The 15,040-nt window shown below is 42.5% G+C and overlaps 2 protein-coding genes across 2 annotated transcripts in view; one reads left to right on the forward strand and one right to left on the reverse strand.

The window, feature by feature from the left end:
• The window catches only part of USP47 (ubiquitin specific peptidase 47), a 40,525-nt gene extending 35,305 nt beyond the window's left edge, over positions 1–5,220 (forward strand). Inside the window, exons 25-28 of the mRNA XM_010137410.1 lie at positions 998–1,128; positions 2,495–2,542; positions 2,633–2,763; positions 3,733–5,220. Of these exons, the coding sequence (XP_010135712.1) occupies positions 998–1,128; positions 2,495–2,542; positions 2,633–2,763; positions 3,733–3,907 (485 nt within the window). The 3' untranslated portion in view covers positions 3,908–5,220. The remainder of the gene's footprint in view (positions 1–997; positions 1,129–2,494; positions 2,543–2,632; positions 2,764–3,732) is intronic.
• Positions 5,221–7,934: 2,714 nt separating this feature from the next.
• On the reverse strand, positions 7,935–12,864 carry DKK3 (dickkopf WNT signaling pathway inhibitor 3; the record flags this gene model as incomplete). Its single annotated transcript, XM_010137411.1, has 4 exons — positions 7,935–8,303; positions 10,467–10,623; positions 11,104–11,248; positions 12,772–12,864. Coding segments are annotated over 4 exons (639 nt in total), but the record flags the coding sequence as incomplete, so codon positions are not given.
• Positions 12,865–15,040: the final 2,176 nt, after the last annotated feature.

Genomic DNA, 15,040 nt, shown 5'->3' on the forward strand with positions numbered 1-15,040 from the left:
AGGCAACTGCTGTGAGTCAGGGTTCCGTCATCACCACTGTCTTCATCCTGTTCCTCAGCTAAAGACTGCAGATGTTAGGCAGCTAAATAATGCACCTTGGAATACTTCACAGTGAAGTTTCTTAGCGTAGCAACTTAATCACACCACTGCAGACATTCTGAAATGAGTTACTCTCTGGCTCTGAAGAAAACCGATATGGTTGTTTCAGACTTAAAATAAATGCCAAGAAGCAGTAGGTGGCTGTACCTTCACCTCAGACAGTCTGGTGTTGAAAGGTGGCACGACTGTAGTTGTAGGGCAGGACTATAGAAGGTATTCAGGAAGAAGCTTAAGCAGTGGTGGTGGTAAAATAAACCTGTAATGGTGGACAGAATTGTGTAAGCCACGCGTTCTGCACACTGAATGACAGAATGATAGCCTGATTTAAAGCAAAAATAAACCCAGCCCTTTTATACTGCTTCTGCTTGGCTCACTGTAACCTTTACCACTACTACCCTGTCAGCCAGGGAAGGCTCCGTTACCTGTAGCTGGCATAGACAGGCTGGCGGCAGTACCTACTACAACTCTTCACGTGCTGGGTGTAAGGCTTTAGTAACGAGTGCAGTTAGTCTGTGAAGCCCAGAAGTCAAATGTGGCAGGCTTGTTTGGATGAAGTGAAGCACGTGGATAAATTACAGATTGCCGAGGATGGTTTCATGCAGATGCAGGATCTGGAGGTCAGCTGAATAGACACTGCGTGTCTAACCGAGCTGGGTGTGATGGCTCCTAAGAGATGCTGCCTACGGACAATTCCTGGGAAGGAATTGGTAAACGTTCAAGTAAATCCTAGTCCCTTTTTTTGGTATTACTGGCAGCACACTTTCTGTGTTACTCTGTGTGTGTGTGCAGTGCAGTCGTCCATTTCCGAGTATGTGTCTGTATTTGAGTATATATTATATATTTGAGTATCCTGTGAACAGGATATTTTGTGATGTTAATAAATTTTTTTCTTTCCTAGGAGTGGAAAAGATGAAATCCATGTCACAGCTCGCTGTTTTATCGAGACGATGGAGGCCATCAGAGATGAAACTAGATTCTTTCCAGGAAGTAGTGCTAGAAAGCAGCAGTGTGGAGGAATTAAAAGAGAAGGTAAAATGTGTAACTTGATGCAAGTTTCTTGTGTCGAAGAGCTTTATTGATGTCCTGTTGGTCATAGCTACAGAAATCTTTGCTGCATGGTGATTCCCCCGCCCCAGGAACAGAGAACTAGTCTGATCTTATTAAAGCCATATAATTATCAACTTCTTAGTTTCATATAATGGTCTGGTATCAAAGTGTTCAGGTGAATAAACACACCAAAAAAGCCATAATTTGAAGTTTAAGAAGCACTTGTGTCTGAAGAAAGTGTTGGCTACTCTCTGTTTTCTTAAGAATTGATGTGCAGGGAGCAATTGTAGCAGCAGTCTCTCTGAGAGGCCTGAATCTTTTTACTCCCACTGGTAACAGGAGAAGTTTGAATTTGAGACCTCTGTAGTGATAGATGTGTTCAGCCAGCTCTTCTTGCAGACAGATTTTATTAGTAGAGCTGATACATTTCAGCTGGGCTTTTGTCAGTGTCATATACCCTAGTTTTCTAAGGAAATGAGAGTTAGAAAATTACACTGGCTGCAAGTCTTTTCTTACCATCAGTTTAATTTGACCGTGTCTGTTTTAACAGTAGATTTGAAAGAGGAAAGAGTTTTAGAGAGGAATTATCTTCAAGTTTTGAGAAAAGAAGCAGCCATAGACAAAAAACAAATGGAAGCTGGTGTCTGCATTGCCGTGGAGATGAGACTGCAGCCCACGCTTGGGTTGAGGGCAAGGCCGTGATGAGCCTGTGTGCACCGTGAGAGTGCTTGGTGCAGGGAGGGCTCCACTGGGGCCACGCCGGGCACAGGAGCCTGTAACGGTGCCAGGTGTGGGCAGCGGCAGCAGGGGCCGGGGGCCGGGTGGTGTACTCGGCACCAGGGAGGTGCCCGGCAGGGACAGGTGCAAGGAGGGAGCGCAGCCAGTGGTGCTGGCTGAGGAATGGTGGGGCTGTTACGGTAGGAGGGGCAGGGATACGGCGATGGGTGGTACTTGTGCATAGCTTACCAGGGTGACTGGAGAGGAGCTTTCCTTGCCTGCAGGGAAGCTGCTGAGGGCTAACTGAGCAACCCGAAGGTTTAACATGAGGCAGCTGGTGTCTGCATCTTGGAATGTGGCTTTTACTAATTGTTTCTATTAACTTTTTGCTGTCAGCTGCTCACTGTGAAGAGAAGTGTGATGAAATACTATCAGCAAGTGTCATTTGTGACACACTAGTAACCAGAAATGTAAAAAATTAGTACCTTGTCACTGATTTTGTACTAATGCTTTGGGTCACTGGAGGCTTTTGAATATTTTAACTGATTTGACAGGTCTATTAACTGTATCTAGACACTGCGGAACATTGTTGTGGAATAGTGCTAATCCACCGTTTTCCTTCACTTTACAGCTGAGTGAGATAAGTGGAATACCCTTAGAAAACATAGAATTTGCAAAGGTAAGTAAGACTTTGTCTTTTTTACTTTTTAAGGGCATGAATGTGTGATACGAGTTTTATTTTATTCACTAAGTAATTCCTTCTTCTCAGGGTAGAGGAACGTTTCCATGTGACATTTCCATTCTAGAGATTCACCAAGACTTGGACTGGAATCCTAAAGTATCTACATTGAATGTCTGGCCTCTGTACATCTGTGATGATGGCGCAGTAATATTTTATAGGTACGTATTTTATTGCAGTATTATAAACCATGCAAAAAAGCCTGTGAATAAGATTGGAGGGGTGATGTAATCAACAGAAGCATAAAAATACTTTTCTGTTGTCTTCAAGGAAAGAGGGTTACAGAGTTGAGCTGAAATGTTTGTGCTCCTCAGCCTGACTATGAAGTTTATTGTTTAAGAAGACAAACACTTCACACTTTTACTCAATCCTCCCTCCCAAAGCGCTGAAAATAATGCTGAATGCAAAACTAGTTGCTACGTGCTTGAGTGTGTGTCTGGATTTAGTTTCTTAAAATAGAACCGTATACCACGTGGAGTCTGTGAGAGCCTTGCCATAGGTTTTAGACAGGGATTTTATTTTCTGAGTTTATTTCTTCGAGAAATTAGTATGGCTTCATTGGAAAAAAGGATATAATGATAAAAATGTTGTTAACATGAAGAATGTTCATCGGCTGGCAGCAGTAGCCCCCAGGCAGTATTTGAGGACTAAGGGCTTGAACACTGTCGACTGCTAAACTTGGTGGGTGGGGTCCCCTCGGGAACACGTTGCTTCTAAGTTATTTTTCGTAATTATACATGAGTTTGGGGGAAGCAACTGGCTGATAACGTGCTGGCCTTGAAAATTATTTGGGAGAGCAGCTGGTAGTTTCTAGCAGGGGCTGGTTGACAGGCTGCTTCCAGCTGTGGGCGCTGTGACTGAATAAAGACCGGTGTCACGGGTGTCTGTGAGGAACAGGTGGATGGAGGAGTACAGGCAGCTTTCCCTAGGCCTGCTGTCACAATACTGAGTGTCTCCTTTAGCAAAGCAGCGTGAGACACAATGTTAGTTTCTGGAGGAGAAGAAAATACTGTGTGAGGAGTATTATGCTTGGCTGTGTTTTTTACTAAGTTGCTCCAAGTCAAAAAATTACAAAAATCCTAATTACGGTCATTGTATTAATCTGAATTTTAACATCGGTTTTCTTTTAGGGATAAAACTGAAGAATTAATGGAATTAACAGATGAGCAGAGAAATGAACTGATGAAAAAAGAAAGCAGCAGACTCCAGAAGACTGGACACCGAGTAACCTACTCTCCTCGTAAAGAAAAAGCACTAAAAATTTATCTGGATGGAGCACCAAATAAAGATTTGACTCAAGACTGATACTCGCCATAGCATTTTCCCTGGGGAATTTTTTTGTTGAAATAAGAAGGTTCACTACTACTGTGTAGTGCCATTCCGGCAGGACACTCGTTAGGTGTAAAGCGCTGACACCAGCACTGACTGGGCTGTGTTACCAGTCAGAAGCGCAGTGCCCTCTGGGGCCACTGTTTGACTTGGAATCATGTTGTGCACTATAGTCAAATGTACTGTAAAGATAAAAGGGATGTGCAAATAAAAGATTAGAACTCAAAAGTGGGCGGGGAGGGAAATGAGTGGAAATTTTTGAGGACAGTGTGCACATAGTAGCTAGTGAAACTAGCCTCAAACAGGATACTCATAGCTTAATAATAAAAGCTGTGCAAAGGCCATGAAAGAATCCTTTTCTGTTTGTTTCACTGATACACACATTACCTCATCAGAGAGTCTGAAGTAAATGTTAACACATGGGTTCTAGAAAAGCGGCAGCAAAGGGTCGAAGATGAAGTGGAAGTGCTGCAAGTGTGAGGTTTTAAAATATTCTTCCAGAAAACAGGTGGTCTGAGAGGTGTCCGCAGAAAGCTGCCAGCAGGTGTTGGTGCATTGTGCAGAAGTGCTGTTGTAAGGTAAACTGGTTTTTAATAGGTGACGGAAGCTGGTGATCAGCTCTGTCTGGCGTTCAGTGTGTAAATAGAACTTCCCTCTCCATTTAACAGAACTGCAGCTATTTACCATGGTATTTCTTTCCACATATCAACACCCATTGTGTACAGCTGGAAGTATAGTTGCCTATTTAAATTTGTATTCATTTTGTTTGATGATGCTGGGTACTTTAGGGTTGTCTTTCCCCTTGTTAATGAAGTTTTTGTTTTGTTCAGCTACTTTTTTGTACATTTTGTTTTTGAGACTATTACAAGTTTGCATCTGCTCCACCCACTGAAAGTCATTTTGTTTTTCCCAGAGTTGATTCTGTAGCTGTATGTAGTCAAATACTGGGGCAGCCTCTAACATACAAACTTGGTAGTTCGGGTTGTGGTGCAAAGACTGATGCAGTCAGCATGATTTCATTGCAAAGCCGAGGAACAGCAAGTTTTTGCTTTGGTCCGTAAAGATCAATAGAGAACAATTCCCACAGTTTTTGGAAAACCACCTAATTTATAACAATCAAAAGATTTTGGTAAACTTTTTCATGCCAGATGCTGTTTACAACAATGAACATGCCAATAAAACATTTGTTCATTCTGTTATTTTAATCATTAAATGCTGTGGTTTTTATTTGAAGAATTATGGCACTGTTTCACGGAAATGCAGACTTTCCCCAGGCAGTGTCGGATTTGTAGGGCTGCGTGTCTGTATGTGTGTACATGCACATCCGTCCCATGCCTGTACCCACTGTTACAGGAAGCGGTTTATATCCTCTCTGCTGTTCTCTGTACACTCACACCACGTTACTCTTCAACTGTAAGTTTCCTGTTCCAGAACTGAATTCCTCACCAGTGAAACTGCTAAGAGCCAGAGATGATGAGCAGCTAAACTCTGCTCCAGCGAGGAAAAAGGATTTTCACTAACTGAATATTCCATTCGTCTTTGCGTGCTGACCCACAGCAACCTAAAAATCCTGAGGAATCTGCGAGCTTAACCCTGACCCGTAACCCCAACCCCCTAACCCTAAGTTCTTCCTCTTCTGTTTCACCTGTAGCTCCTCCTGCCCAGCACGCGTTAGGTGGATCGGGAGCGGAGGCAGACTGTGCGTGCCATCCAGTGCAGCGTGCTTCACCACCCTGCCCTCTACGTGCGTTACGGACTGCTGAAGGACTCCGGGAGGTGTTGGAAGCAAGAAAAATTAACTATCAAAGGGGTCATTAATTTTCTTTAAAATCAGACATTTTGAGAAGCAAAATCTAGAGGTGGTATAAAGGAGGGTTAAGAAAAGAACTCCCAAACCTGCTTGCTTAACCTGTAAGTCTTGGCAGAAACTTGCACAGAGGACTGAGGGGCATCCTTACAGTGCTTTATGTCCAGGGGTGCACTTCCTTCTGCCGAAGCCTTCTGGGAGACGTTACTCAGCATCTGCCTCACTTTGTGGTAATTTCAAACGTTTCTAAGTTTGACCATGGGTCTTTTAAAGAAACAGAAGCCTTGTGTTTCTGATTTGCTGAGCTTGGTGGAAATGTTAGAGAACTTCTGATTAATACTAACACTTTATCTTTCAGAGACTGAGGCAGCCGGAAACCTGAAGGGAGAATAATACTGTCTTAAAGCAGGGCAGTATTTATGGACAATTTTTGCTTTTATGAAGTGTTTTAACAGGAGAATTGCAATGATGTTTAATTCCGTTTCTTTGTATAGATCGGCTGTCTCTAAAGCACAGTCATTTTGTTAGGGATAAGAAGGAAAGGTAAACTTAGTGAACTCTGAAGAGCATGTGTATGTGTTGGTGTCAAGAGTTGGGGGTGGAAATGAATCCCTAAAGTCAGACTGCTCTGATGATAGATCTTTCCTGTTCATAATGATAGTGGTTATTAATTCTGGTACCCAAGGAATTTGTTTAAAAGGTTTCATAGACCAGAAACGGTGCAAGACTTGTGGCCTAGTATCACAGTCTTGTCGCTGCTCTTGTGAAGTTACTGGTGCTCTAGTGCTCCGCATTAGACATAAGTGGTACAGATTGTTTGGGAAGCAGCTCCACAAAAAGTAACTTGGTTGGAGCCTCATGTCCTCTTCTACCATGTGCAGTAACAGGTGGTGAATCTATATCCAAAAAACCCATTAATAGTGGAAGAGCCATTGAGCAAACTGAGACAGGTAGGAGCCAGGAAGCTTGATGGATTGGGTTTTACTCTTAGCTTGCTATTGATTTCTTACATCAATGACCTAAGTTGGTAATGATCACAATTTGTAACAGGCACAGATTTATACCTGTGAAGTGTATTAAAAGTACAAACAACTTCTCCTAGAATTTTCTCTGGATGTAATAGAATGAAAGCAGGAAAAGCACAAGTCTCTAAAGGCAAGAAAGCTCTTTAGGTTGTCATGCTGCTAAAGTGAAGTAACATTTACGTTCACCGCCTCTGTCTCTCAAAAGGGGTATGTGACAATGGAGTATAGTCCCCAGAGCCTTTAGCTGAGGTGTCCTGAGGTGTAGTGCAGTATGCTACTCGGTGTGTGGCACTGTGCGTAGCTCTAGCTTAGGCACGGCCTTGTCACTGCAGCTGCCCTGTTCTACATACCGGTGCTTTACGTATCCACTGTACGACTGAGAATCGACTCTCTGTGTTCAGCCCAGCGAGCTGTTTGTTCTGCAGTTCTCAACAGTGTATTTTGCCCTTGGGAGGCAGAGCCCTGAACAGTCAAGTCGAGACTTCCTGTGCAGAAGCCAGTGTGTCACATGGATGTAAGTATGTACATGCTATTTGTTGTTGATATGGAAAATGTTAAAGGCTTTTTTCTGATAGCAGGCATAAGGGGCCTGCTGTCAGGCCAACAACCACTGTCTTAGGAAGCACTAAACTCAAGGGTACTTCAGCTATGGAACACCCGTTCTTAAATTACACTGAAGGCTGCTACAGGACAGGTGGCATCCATGGTACAGCGCTGAAAAACAGCCCTGGGTATATGCATCTGGAAGGGTAAGCATCCTTTATACCCTACAACGGAGGGGGCGGGGGCGGTGATGGAGGTGTCGTGACACCCAGACTCTGTATGTTGTTGCAGCTTTGATTATATTTTCTGAAGAAAAAATAAAAGATTTCTTCGAATCAGTGATTAAACCAGTCCAAAGTAGGTGGTTCTTACCCTAGAAAAATAAATGATCCTAAACATACTTACTTAAAAGTCACTTCTACAGTCGTAACAACTTAAGATTATTTTTGCTTATGTGTCTTTTTTTAATGAGTACAAGTACTGGTTAGTTTATTTCTAATGTACAAGGGGGAAATACCAATCCAGAAGAAACACTGATAGACTTCTCATTTGTCTTTGACAGCAGGTTTGGTCCAAGGACCGAATGAATTCGACACTAATTTGAACATGCAGGTTTGGTGCACAGGAAGGTTGCTCATTGAAGACCTTGTTTACTGCACTTCTATCCAGCAGTATGTGTTTGGGCTTTATATAAGCGAGACACTAGACAAAAATTTCTAGACATAACTAACTAAACTGCCTGGTGTTTGGATTTTAAATTTCATCTTCCAAAAACAGATCACGAGCTAAGTCAGGCTCAGGTTTCAAACCTGCCTGGTCCTCCAGACTTTCTAATTCCTTACGCACTTCCTGAATGACACTGCTTTCTTCATAGTCAGACAGCATATCTCTTGGTATCAAGCTGAGAACTGGCATTTCATCCACGACCAAGGGATCTTCTTTTTCATTATTCCTGGTTTCATTGGCAGATGTTTCACACACAGATGTAGTGCTGTGGCTGTTGGAAGAAGAGAGACACTGGTCACAGAGTACATCTTTTCATGTTCTTCTGCTAGTTCCTTGATAGAACTCTTCATTCTCTCTCCACCTGAAAGCTTGTTAAATGCATGATACTGTCAGATCTACCACAGATGACTTCATTTGATTTTACATGCTTGACAGTTGCAGAGTTAAAAATGAGATTTCCACATAAACAGAGCTAGAACAAAGTTCCTGATAGCAAAACATGTTTGATACTGGGACACAAGATGGCACTGGACCTCAGCACAATCTGGCCCTTCTAAATTGTGATGACTGGTCCTTTCTGTTCCCATCATAGTACCAAGTTCAGAAACATGTACTCCAGCTTAAGAAGAATGCTGAAGAAATGTCTGCCATCAAGCTGTAGAGTTGAAAAAACTGAGCATTGTATATTTGGTTCTAAATAGGACAGTGTAATAACTGTACTGGCTGCTGTCTGCAAACAAACATCCCATGTTTGCTGTAAAAACTTCTGGTTAAAAGGAACCAGAAGTAATTTCTGTTTATTGACAGGAGGCAAAGGAATGGAACTGCACCATGGCACATCTGCTCTGCCTGCACTGCGTGGGACAGCACAGGGCTACAGGTCCTTGTGGCACAGCGAGATGAGCACTGCTTGTGCCAGGCATACCTCAACAACTGCTTAAAGCTGCAGCCTCCTGCACCGGAAACAAAGGGTAAATGACCTAAAGATACTCCTGAAGCTTAGTTTGTGTACTTTCTGGATTCTTGTATGTTTTGCTTTCTAGGAGTTCTAAGACTTCCGTTTGTGAGCTGTCTACCCCCATGGTCTCTAGGATATAATCTTGATAGTTTCCATGGTTATCTCTCACTAGTTACACTTAGCCAAGGTCCGTTTCAATCAGAGATGGGCTGTTTCTTTCATAAAAAATGCTACATGAATCTTCAGATTCAGCAAGTAAATGCACAGAAGCAGCTTTACCTTACTGTCCATGCAAGTCCTGTGCAGTTGGCATGCACGGTATTACTGTGTTTGTGATAACCCTCAACAGATAAATAATTCTTGTGACTATAGCTGGACAGTTCGGTTATATTCACACGATTTCTGTGTTTCTGTATACTCATCTGAACTGTTCTCTGTCTTACTAGACAAGATGTGTGCTGGCATACCTTCCCTGACGTGAACGGTACTTGCACAGAACTTACATCTTGGTGCTGGAAAGGATGGGATCGGCTGCTTCCTTAGGTCACATTTATGAAATATGATGTTACTTTTCATGCATGAAAAATGTAGAAATGGAACTGGACACAAACCAGAAGCATTAATCTACATCTCTACCACAGCTATGCTCTCTTGTTGATAGTTAATGTAATGAAAACGGTAGTGTAGGAACAAACTTGGAGCGCTGATTTCATAGACAACACGTAGGTTTTCTGAAAATGCTTTTAGTGCAAAACTGTAATGATCTCACTTTCTCCCAGTGAAATTGCTGATAACGCTAATAACTGTCCTTTTAAAGAATGCTTATAGGCATGAGACATTAAAAGTTTTAGTTCTAGCAGACAATAGGGAGTCAGCTTGCTTCCTATTCATGGAGCTCAGTGATACTGAAGAAGTCTGCACAGTGTTTCCAGTCGGAACAGCAGATCTGCAGTCGGCGGCAGGGCAACTGGCTTCTCAGGTCAGATTGAAACTGAAGGGAAGTGCAAGCAAAGATACCTTTTCTTCTTGTGCTAGAGGTGACCTTCTGTACGGCTGATCAGTAGTACAGGAACACGCCTATTTCTACTTCCTGCATGTATTAAAATGTCTTTAACGTGTCTGTGTATGAAAGCAAACAAGGAATGCCCAGTCTAACGTAGAAAGTCGGTGGACAAGACCTGTATGTGGAGAATTAAACTAGACTGCTGCATCTAAACCGTTAGTACTTTCTGACTGACTGAAAAGCAGTACCAGCCTGACACACAAACAATTCACACTGGGTTAAGGTGTTGCCAAACTCACTTAGGCACATCTGTGGAGGACAAAGCCATAAATTTGAGAAAGTTTCAATGCTACTGCTGACAAAAGCTGTCAAAATTCTTTACAGTGTGGAAGAATCTGCAAGCTCTGTATCCATTTACCACAGAAAGAGACCCCTCAATTTCTAGCAGCTTGCTTGCCCCGTCTGCATCTTACCTCTGAGGTTGGCAGATCAAGCCACTTGCACACGGGCATCGCTCAAGTACTCCATCGGGTTCCAGTTCCCAGGTGATCAGGTTGAGAAGTCTGTTTGAAGGATCATGGCAGGGTTCCCCTTCTTCAGGTAATGGAGTGCACACAGGAAACAGTAGTTCTGTGTGTCAGAGGAAATGAATTTTATGAGAAGTCATTAACTGTCTGTTAAACTGTGGTGACCTAGTCTTTAAATCTACGTGCAAGATATAGCAAAAGACAGACTGGACTTCTCTTTAAGTCCCCTTATTAGGGAGCCATAACTTGATGTTCTTTCCACTAGGTGGGAGTAAGACATTTGAAGTTTGTTTGGTGAGCAAGATCAACTCCTGCTTCTTCAGGAAGAGACTACTGTCAGTACAGTAGTACTGCACAGCTCCATCCCTTGGAGATCTGAAAGACTCTTCTAAACCCCAGAAAACTAACTACAGTGAATCCTTCGCAATGCACAGCATTAGGGTTTAAAATTTAGAGTGTGCTCCACAGGCCAAGGAAGAATGTCCTACTGATTCCGGAGAGATTTACCGCTTCAGGCAAAAGAACTAAATATTAACACTGCTGTATTAGAAAATGCAAAGGATAAAAAGCAAAGCCTCTGAACCTTTCTGAAAAGCACAGCACATTCCAGGGTTGCAGTCGTGTTGGTTCTCACAAATGGTGCCATTCTCTCCTTTTGAAGTGGATTTCCTGCACTGGCCCCAAACGCAAAGCTGGTCTCCACAGCATTCAACATCCCGTGAGCAGTGCTTGCGAAGGGAAAAAGCACACGACAAAACTGTCACTCCAGCACTAACTGCGTGTGTCAACAGATGGCTAAACGCAGAATTAGACCCTCGTCCTAAACACAACTGCGTGTATATGCCTTGTGTATCTGCATGTCCTATTGCCACTGCTTAAACAGAACCGCTCAGGCGCTCCACTGCCAGTACAGACAGAATATTTGCCAGACAGGAACTTCCTCAGCAGAGTAACAGCACTCCTATAGTATTTCACTTTCACTCTTGCAAAACCTGAATTCTTATTTTAGCATTTACAGTAAAATTGATCAGCAGCCAGACATCCTACTCTAATTTGTAGGATTATATAGTATGTATGTTCTATAAATCCATATAATCACATGGATTTCAGGGCAGCCTTCTGCAGTCAAGGAAAAAAATTAATATATGAAACATTATCAGTGTAAAACATTACTGTTTTTTTTTTCCATTGTTAAATGCATTCTGGAATTTACCCTTTGTTCAGAAATATTTTTTTGCCTAACTCTTTGCAAGCAATCTTACTAAAATCCACTTCTCAGTTGTAGTAACAACAAGACCTCATTTGTAACCAAGAATGTGGAAAAAAAACTTTGAAAAAAATTCTCTTGCCAATCGGAAGTCCAAATCTCTAGCTAAAGATAGCTTTGTGTGACCACCGTCCCAGTGTTCCAAGTATACACACCTAATAAATCAGCCTAATGAAAATGAAGTGTCACTTTGGATTGTAGGTAGTTTGGTTAACATCTTAAAGGTTCCAAGCAGGTCAGCGTTCTAACAGCTTTTCCTGGCTGTGTGAAGCCCTGTCTGGCTAGCCATACAAAATCAGGATTTCTTTTCCAGTGAATCCCACAGGAAGTGCTTAACACAGGGCAACCAGCAGTACTACGCTAGCGCTATCAAGACCTGTTAATTAAAAATATTTTGTAGTTGTGAGGAGGGTCCTAAGTCAGGGAGTCGATGCTACCATCTTCAGTCACTTTACAACAGAGGAGTAGTTAGGACCCAGTTTTTACTTTCTTTATCCTACAAAAGTTCTGATGAGGACTGCAAAGAAAAGGGGGGTTGGCGTACTAGGTCACTCTAATCTGCATTTTTAATTATTCTGTGTTAACACATAAAATTATCGATTTAACATTTACTAAAATAAGTTTTCTTACTGAAGACTTGTGTTTAAGCAAGCATCCAACCCACTGAAGTCAACAGAGCTCCCTGAAATTACCAAGTATTTAAATCACTTCAGGGGCAGCCTGTTGCTTTTAGATCATAATAATCCTTGATTACATGACTTTACAGCAAGGTTTGCTTGCTTGTAGACTTAACTGTCTGCAAATGCTTTGAGGAATTGATGGTATTAACAGGCAGGAAAAACCCAGCTCTACACACCTGTTTCTGGACCTCATAGCGAAAGCTCTGCACGTTGTTTTCCATCAAGACTCGCTGACATTCGCAACAATAACTTACACACTGAGTTTCTAAAGACCACGTAAAACCACATCTCCTTCGGGACTTACTGTATTCTGGGTTTTACAGAGCTGACACTTGTATTCAAAGGTGGAGAACTGGCAATACTTCCCTTTGTCACAGTCTTCGTCAATGATACATTCCTGAAGAAAAGGATGAAAGTGTTCATTTCCCACTGTGACAGAAATCCATACCCCTTCTTGAAACACCAGCAGGCTGTGATTGATTATTTTTCTTATTTGGGAACCAAGGAATAAAGCTTGCTTCAGTTCTTGATACAACCACAGTTCTGTAAGCATGCTGCCTCTGGCATACCAACCTAAGGCAGTCTCAAAGTGCAGGAAGCTTCACTCCTTAATACCACCAACCTCAAGAAAATAAATTACCTTGTACTGCAGGCTGTGGGGTTGCTTTTTTTAGGGGAGGAAAAGGCCTGAAGACATTTGTACAAAATACTTGTATTAGAGTATGATTGTCATTTGTTACTTGTTGGCTGTTTTTCCAGATGGGGCAAGACTGAAGGAAAGAGCCTACCCTGCAGCGGCTGCAGCAGCCAAGAGTATCTTTATGCTCTGTGGGAGACCAAAAGCAACAGCTTTCTTGATCCCAGTCCAGGCAGCTTTATGCTGTTCTCCATCCTCTTCCCCAGCAACACTAGTGCTGACCTCGAAAGATCCAAAGCATGGTTAGCTTCCCTAAGGCAGCAGGGACTGCCCTAAGGGAGAAGGGAAATGTGTTTCCCTTTCCTTTTAACTGCTCCTCTGCTCCCCTTTGCAAGGGGCAGGCAAACGTAAGCATCTTTGCAGTGGCTGAGCGTTTTTGTTGGCAACAGGTTCTACACTGAAAAACACAGTGCTTCTTTCCACAGGACTGGTAACGTGAAACGTTTCTGGGACTTCACGGTTACAACAGCATGACCTTTCAGCCAGTGCTCCGGGGAAGCAGTAGACGTCATATACCATCAGCTTTCCTTTTCTTGGCTGATGGCTTCCCTCTCAAGTACCTGTTGCAATAGCCTGTCACCTGCAAGCTGCAAATGTCCACATACCTACATGTGTAAGTTCTAAATCCTTAATTTGATATTGCAAAATATGCAGGAGCAGATTGGCAGCTGACATCATTCCTCTGGCATCTCCGGGCTGTTGATGGAGTTAATTTACATTTAATAACATTCTAGGCTGTTGAAGAACACCATTTCCACGTTGCGCGCTTCTGAAATGCACTTAACAAACTCAAGTGTTTCTCCCACTTGTTTGCTGCACACGAGTATTCAGCAGACAGGTTTGAACGCTAATTTAAGATTGACAAGTGCTGAAGAACTGCATGTGTGCTAGGGAAAAAAGGCCCCGCAGTTCCCTAATGCATCAGCCTTTGCTACCCAGCTAAGAGGCTAGAGCAGGCCTCAAACTAGCAAGGTGCTTGAGCACGCATTTACTTTTTCAAACCTGGAATTATTTCATAGTCAACAAAAATGCTTATGTGAGAGGGATGCCTGAGTTCCCATCTGAATCACCCACTCAGACGAAAGTTTCCTCACCCAGAGGTCCCACAAGCACTCTGGCAGAGACAGTTCACCTCTCATTCATGCTGCACAGCATCAATGTACAAACTGGTCAGAAATTCTCCCCAGAATACAACTCTGCAGGTATGGCTGTGAGGAAGAAACTCGTAATACAGACAGTAAGTGTCTATGTTTGTGCTGCCCTGAAGTGTCTGGCTCACAGGGAGGAGGTGTTTTCTCTTCCCGTCTAATGGTTACCTCTTGAAAAATTAACTCTGTTCTCTAAAACATGTTTTCTCCAAACTAAAAAACACTCTAGACAACAGAAGAATAAATCATAGCACCATTCTGTGTCATTTGCACTCCATCTCTGGTTTGTACCATCATAAAGTTGATGCTATCTTTTTGCTATTAGTCAATTTAAAAAAAAAGGAACAGGGGAAAAAAGGAATTAACTGGAATTATACAAAAATCCCTGAATTCTCTGAAGAAACCAGTTGACTGCTCTTTGGCAGATATTAATCTCAGGTGCTGGAGCAGATCAGCTATTGTATGTGCAACCTTTATTGAAAGTTTCCACTAAGCTTTTACTTTTCTATTTTTACTTTCTTAGATTTCTTTCTTCCAAACTGCTGACTTCTTCCACCCCATCCCAGCTGGGTTTTGTGTTTCAGCCTGGCTGAAAATTAGCTTAGCAAGAAGTTTAAATGAAGCTCTTAAATTACTATAATCATTGAAAGAGGAAGGTATTACACTATGAAACAGCTATACTGTGTTCAGATCTTCTCCAGGTTAGACCTTAAGGAAGTTTCTTGCCC

Source organism: Buceros rhinoceros, unplaced genomic scaffold, assembly GCF_000710305.1.
Source record: "Buceros rhinoceros silvestris isolate BGI_N320 unplaced genomic scaffold, ASM71030v1 scaffold43235, whole genome shotgun sequence".
NCBI lineage: Eukaryota > Metazoa > Chordata > Aves > Bucerotiformes > Bucerotidae > Buceros > Buceros rhinoceros.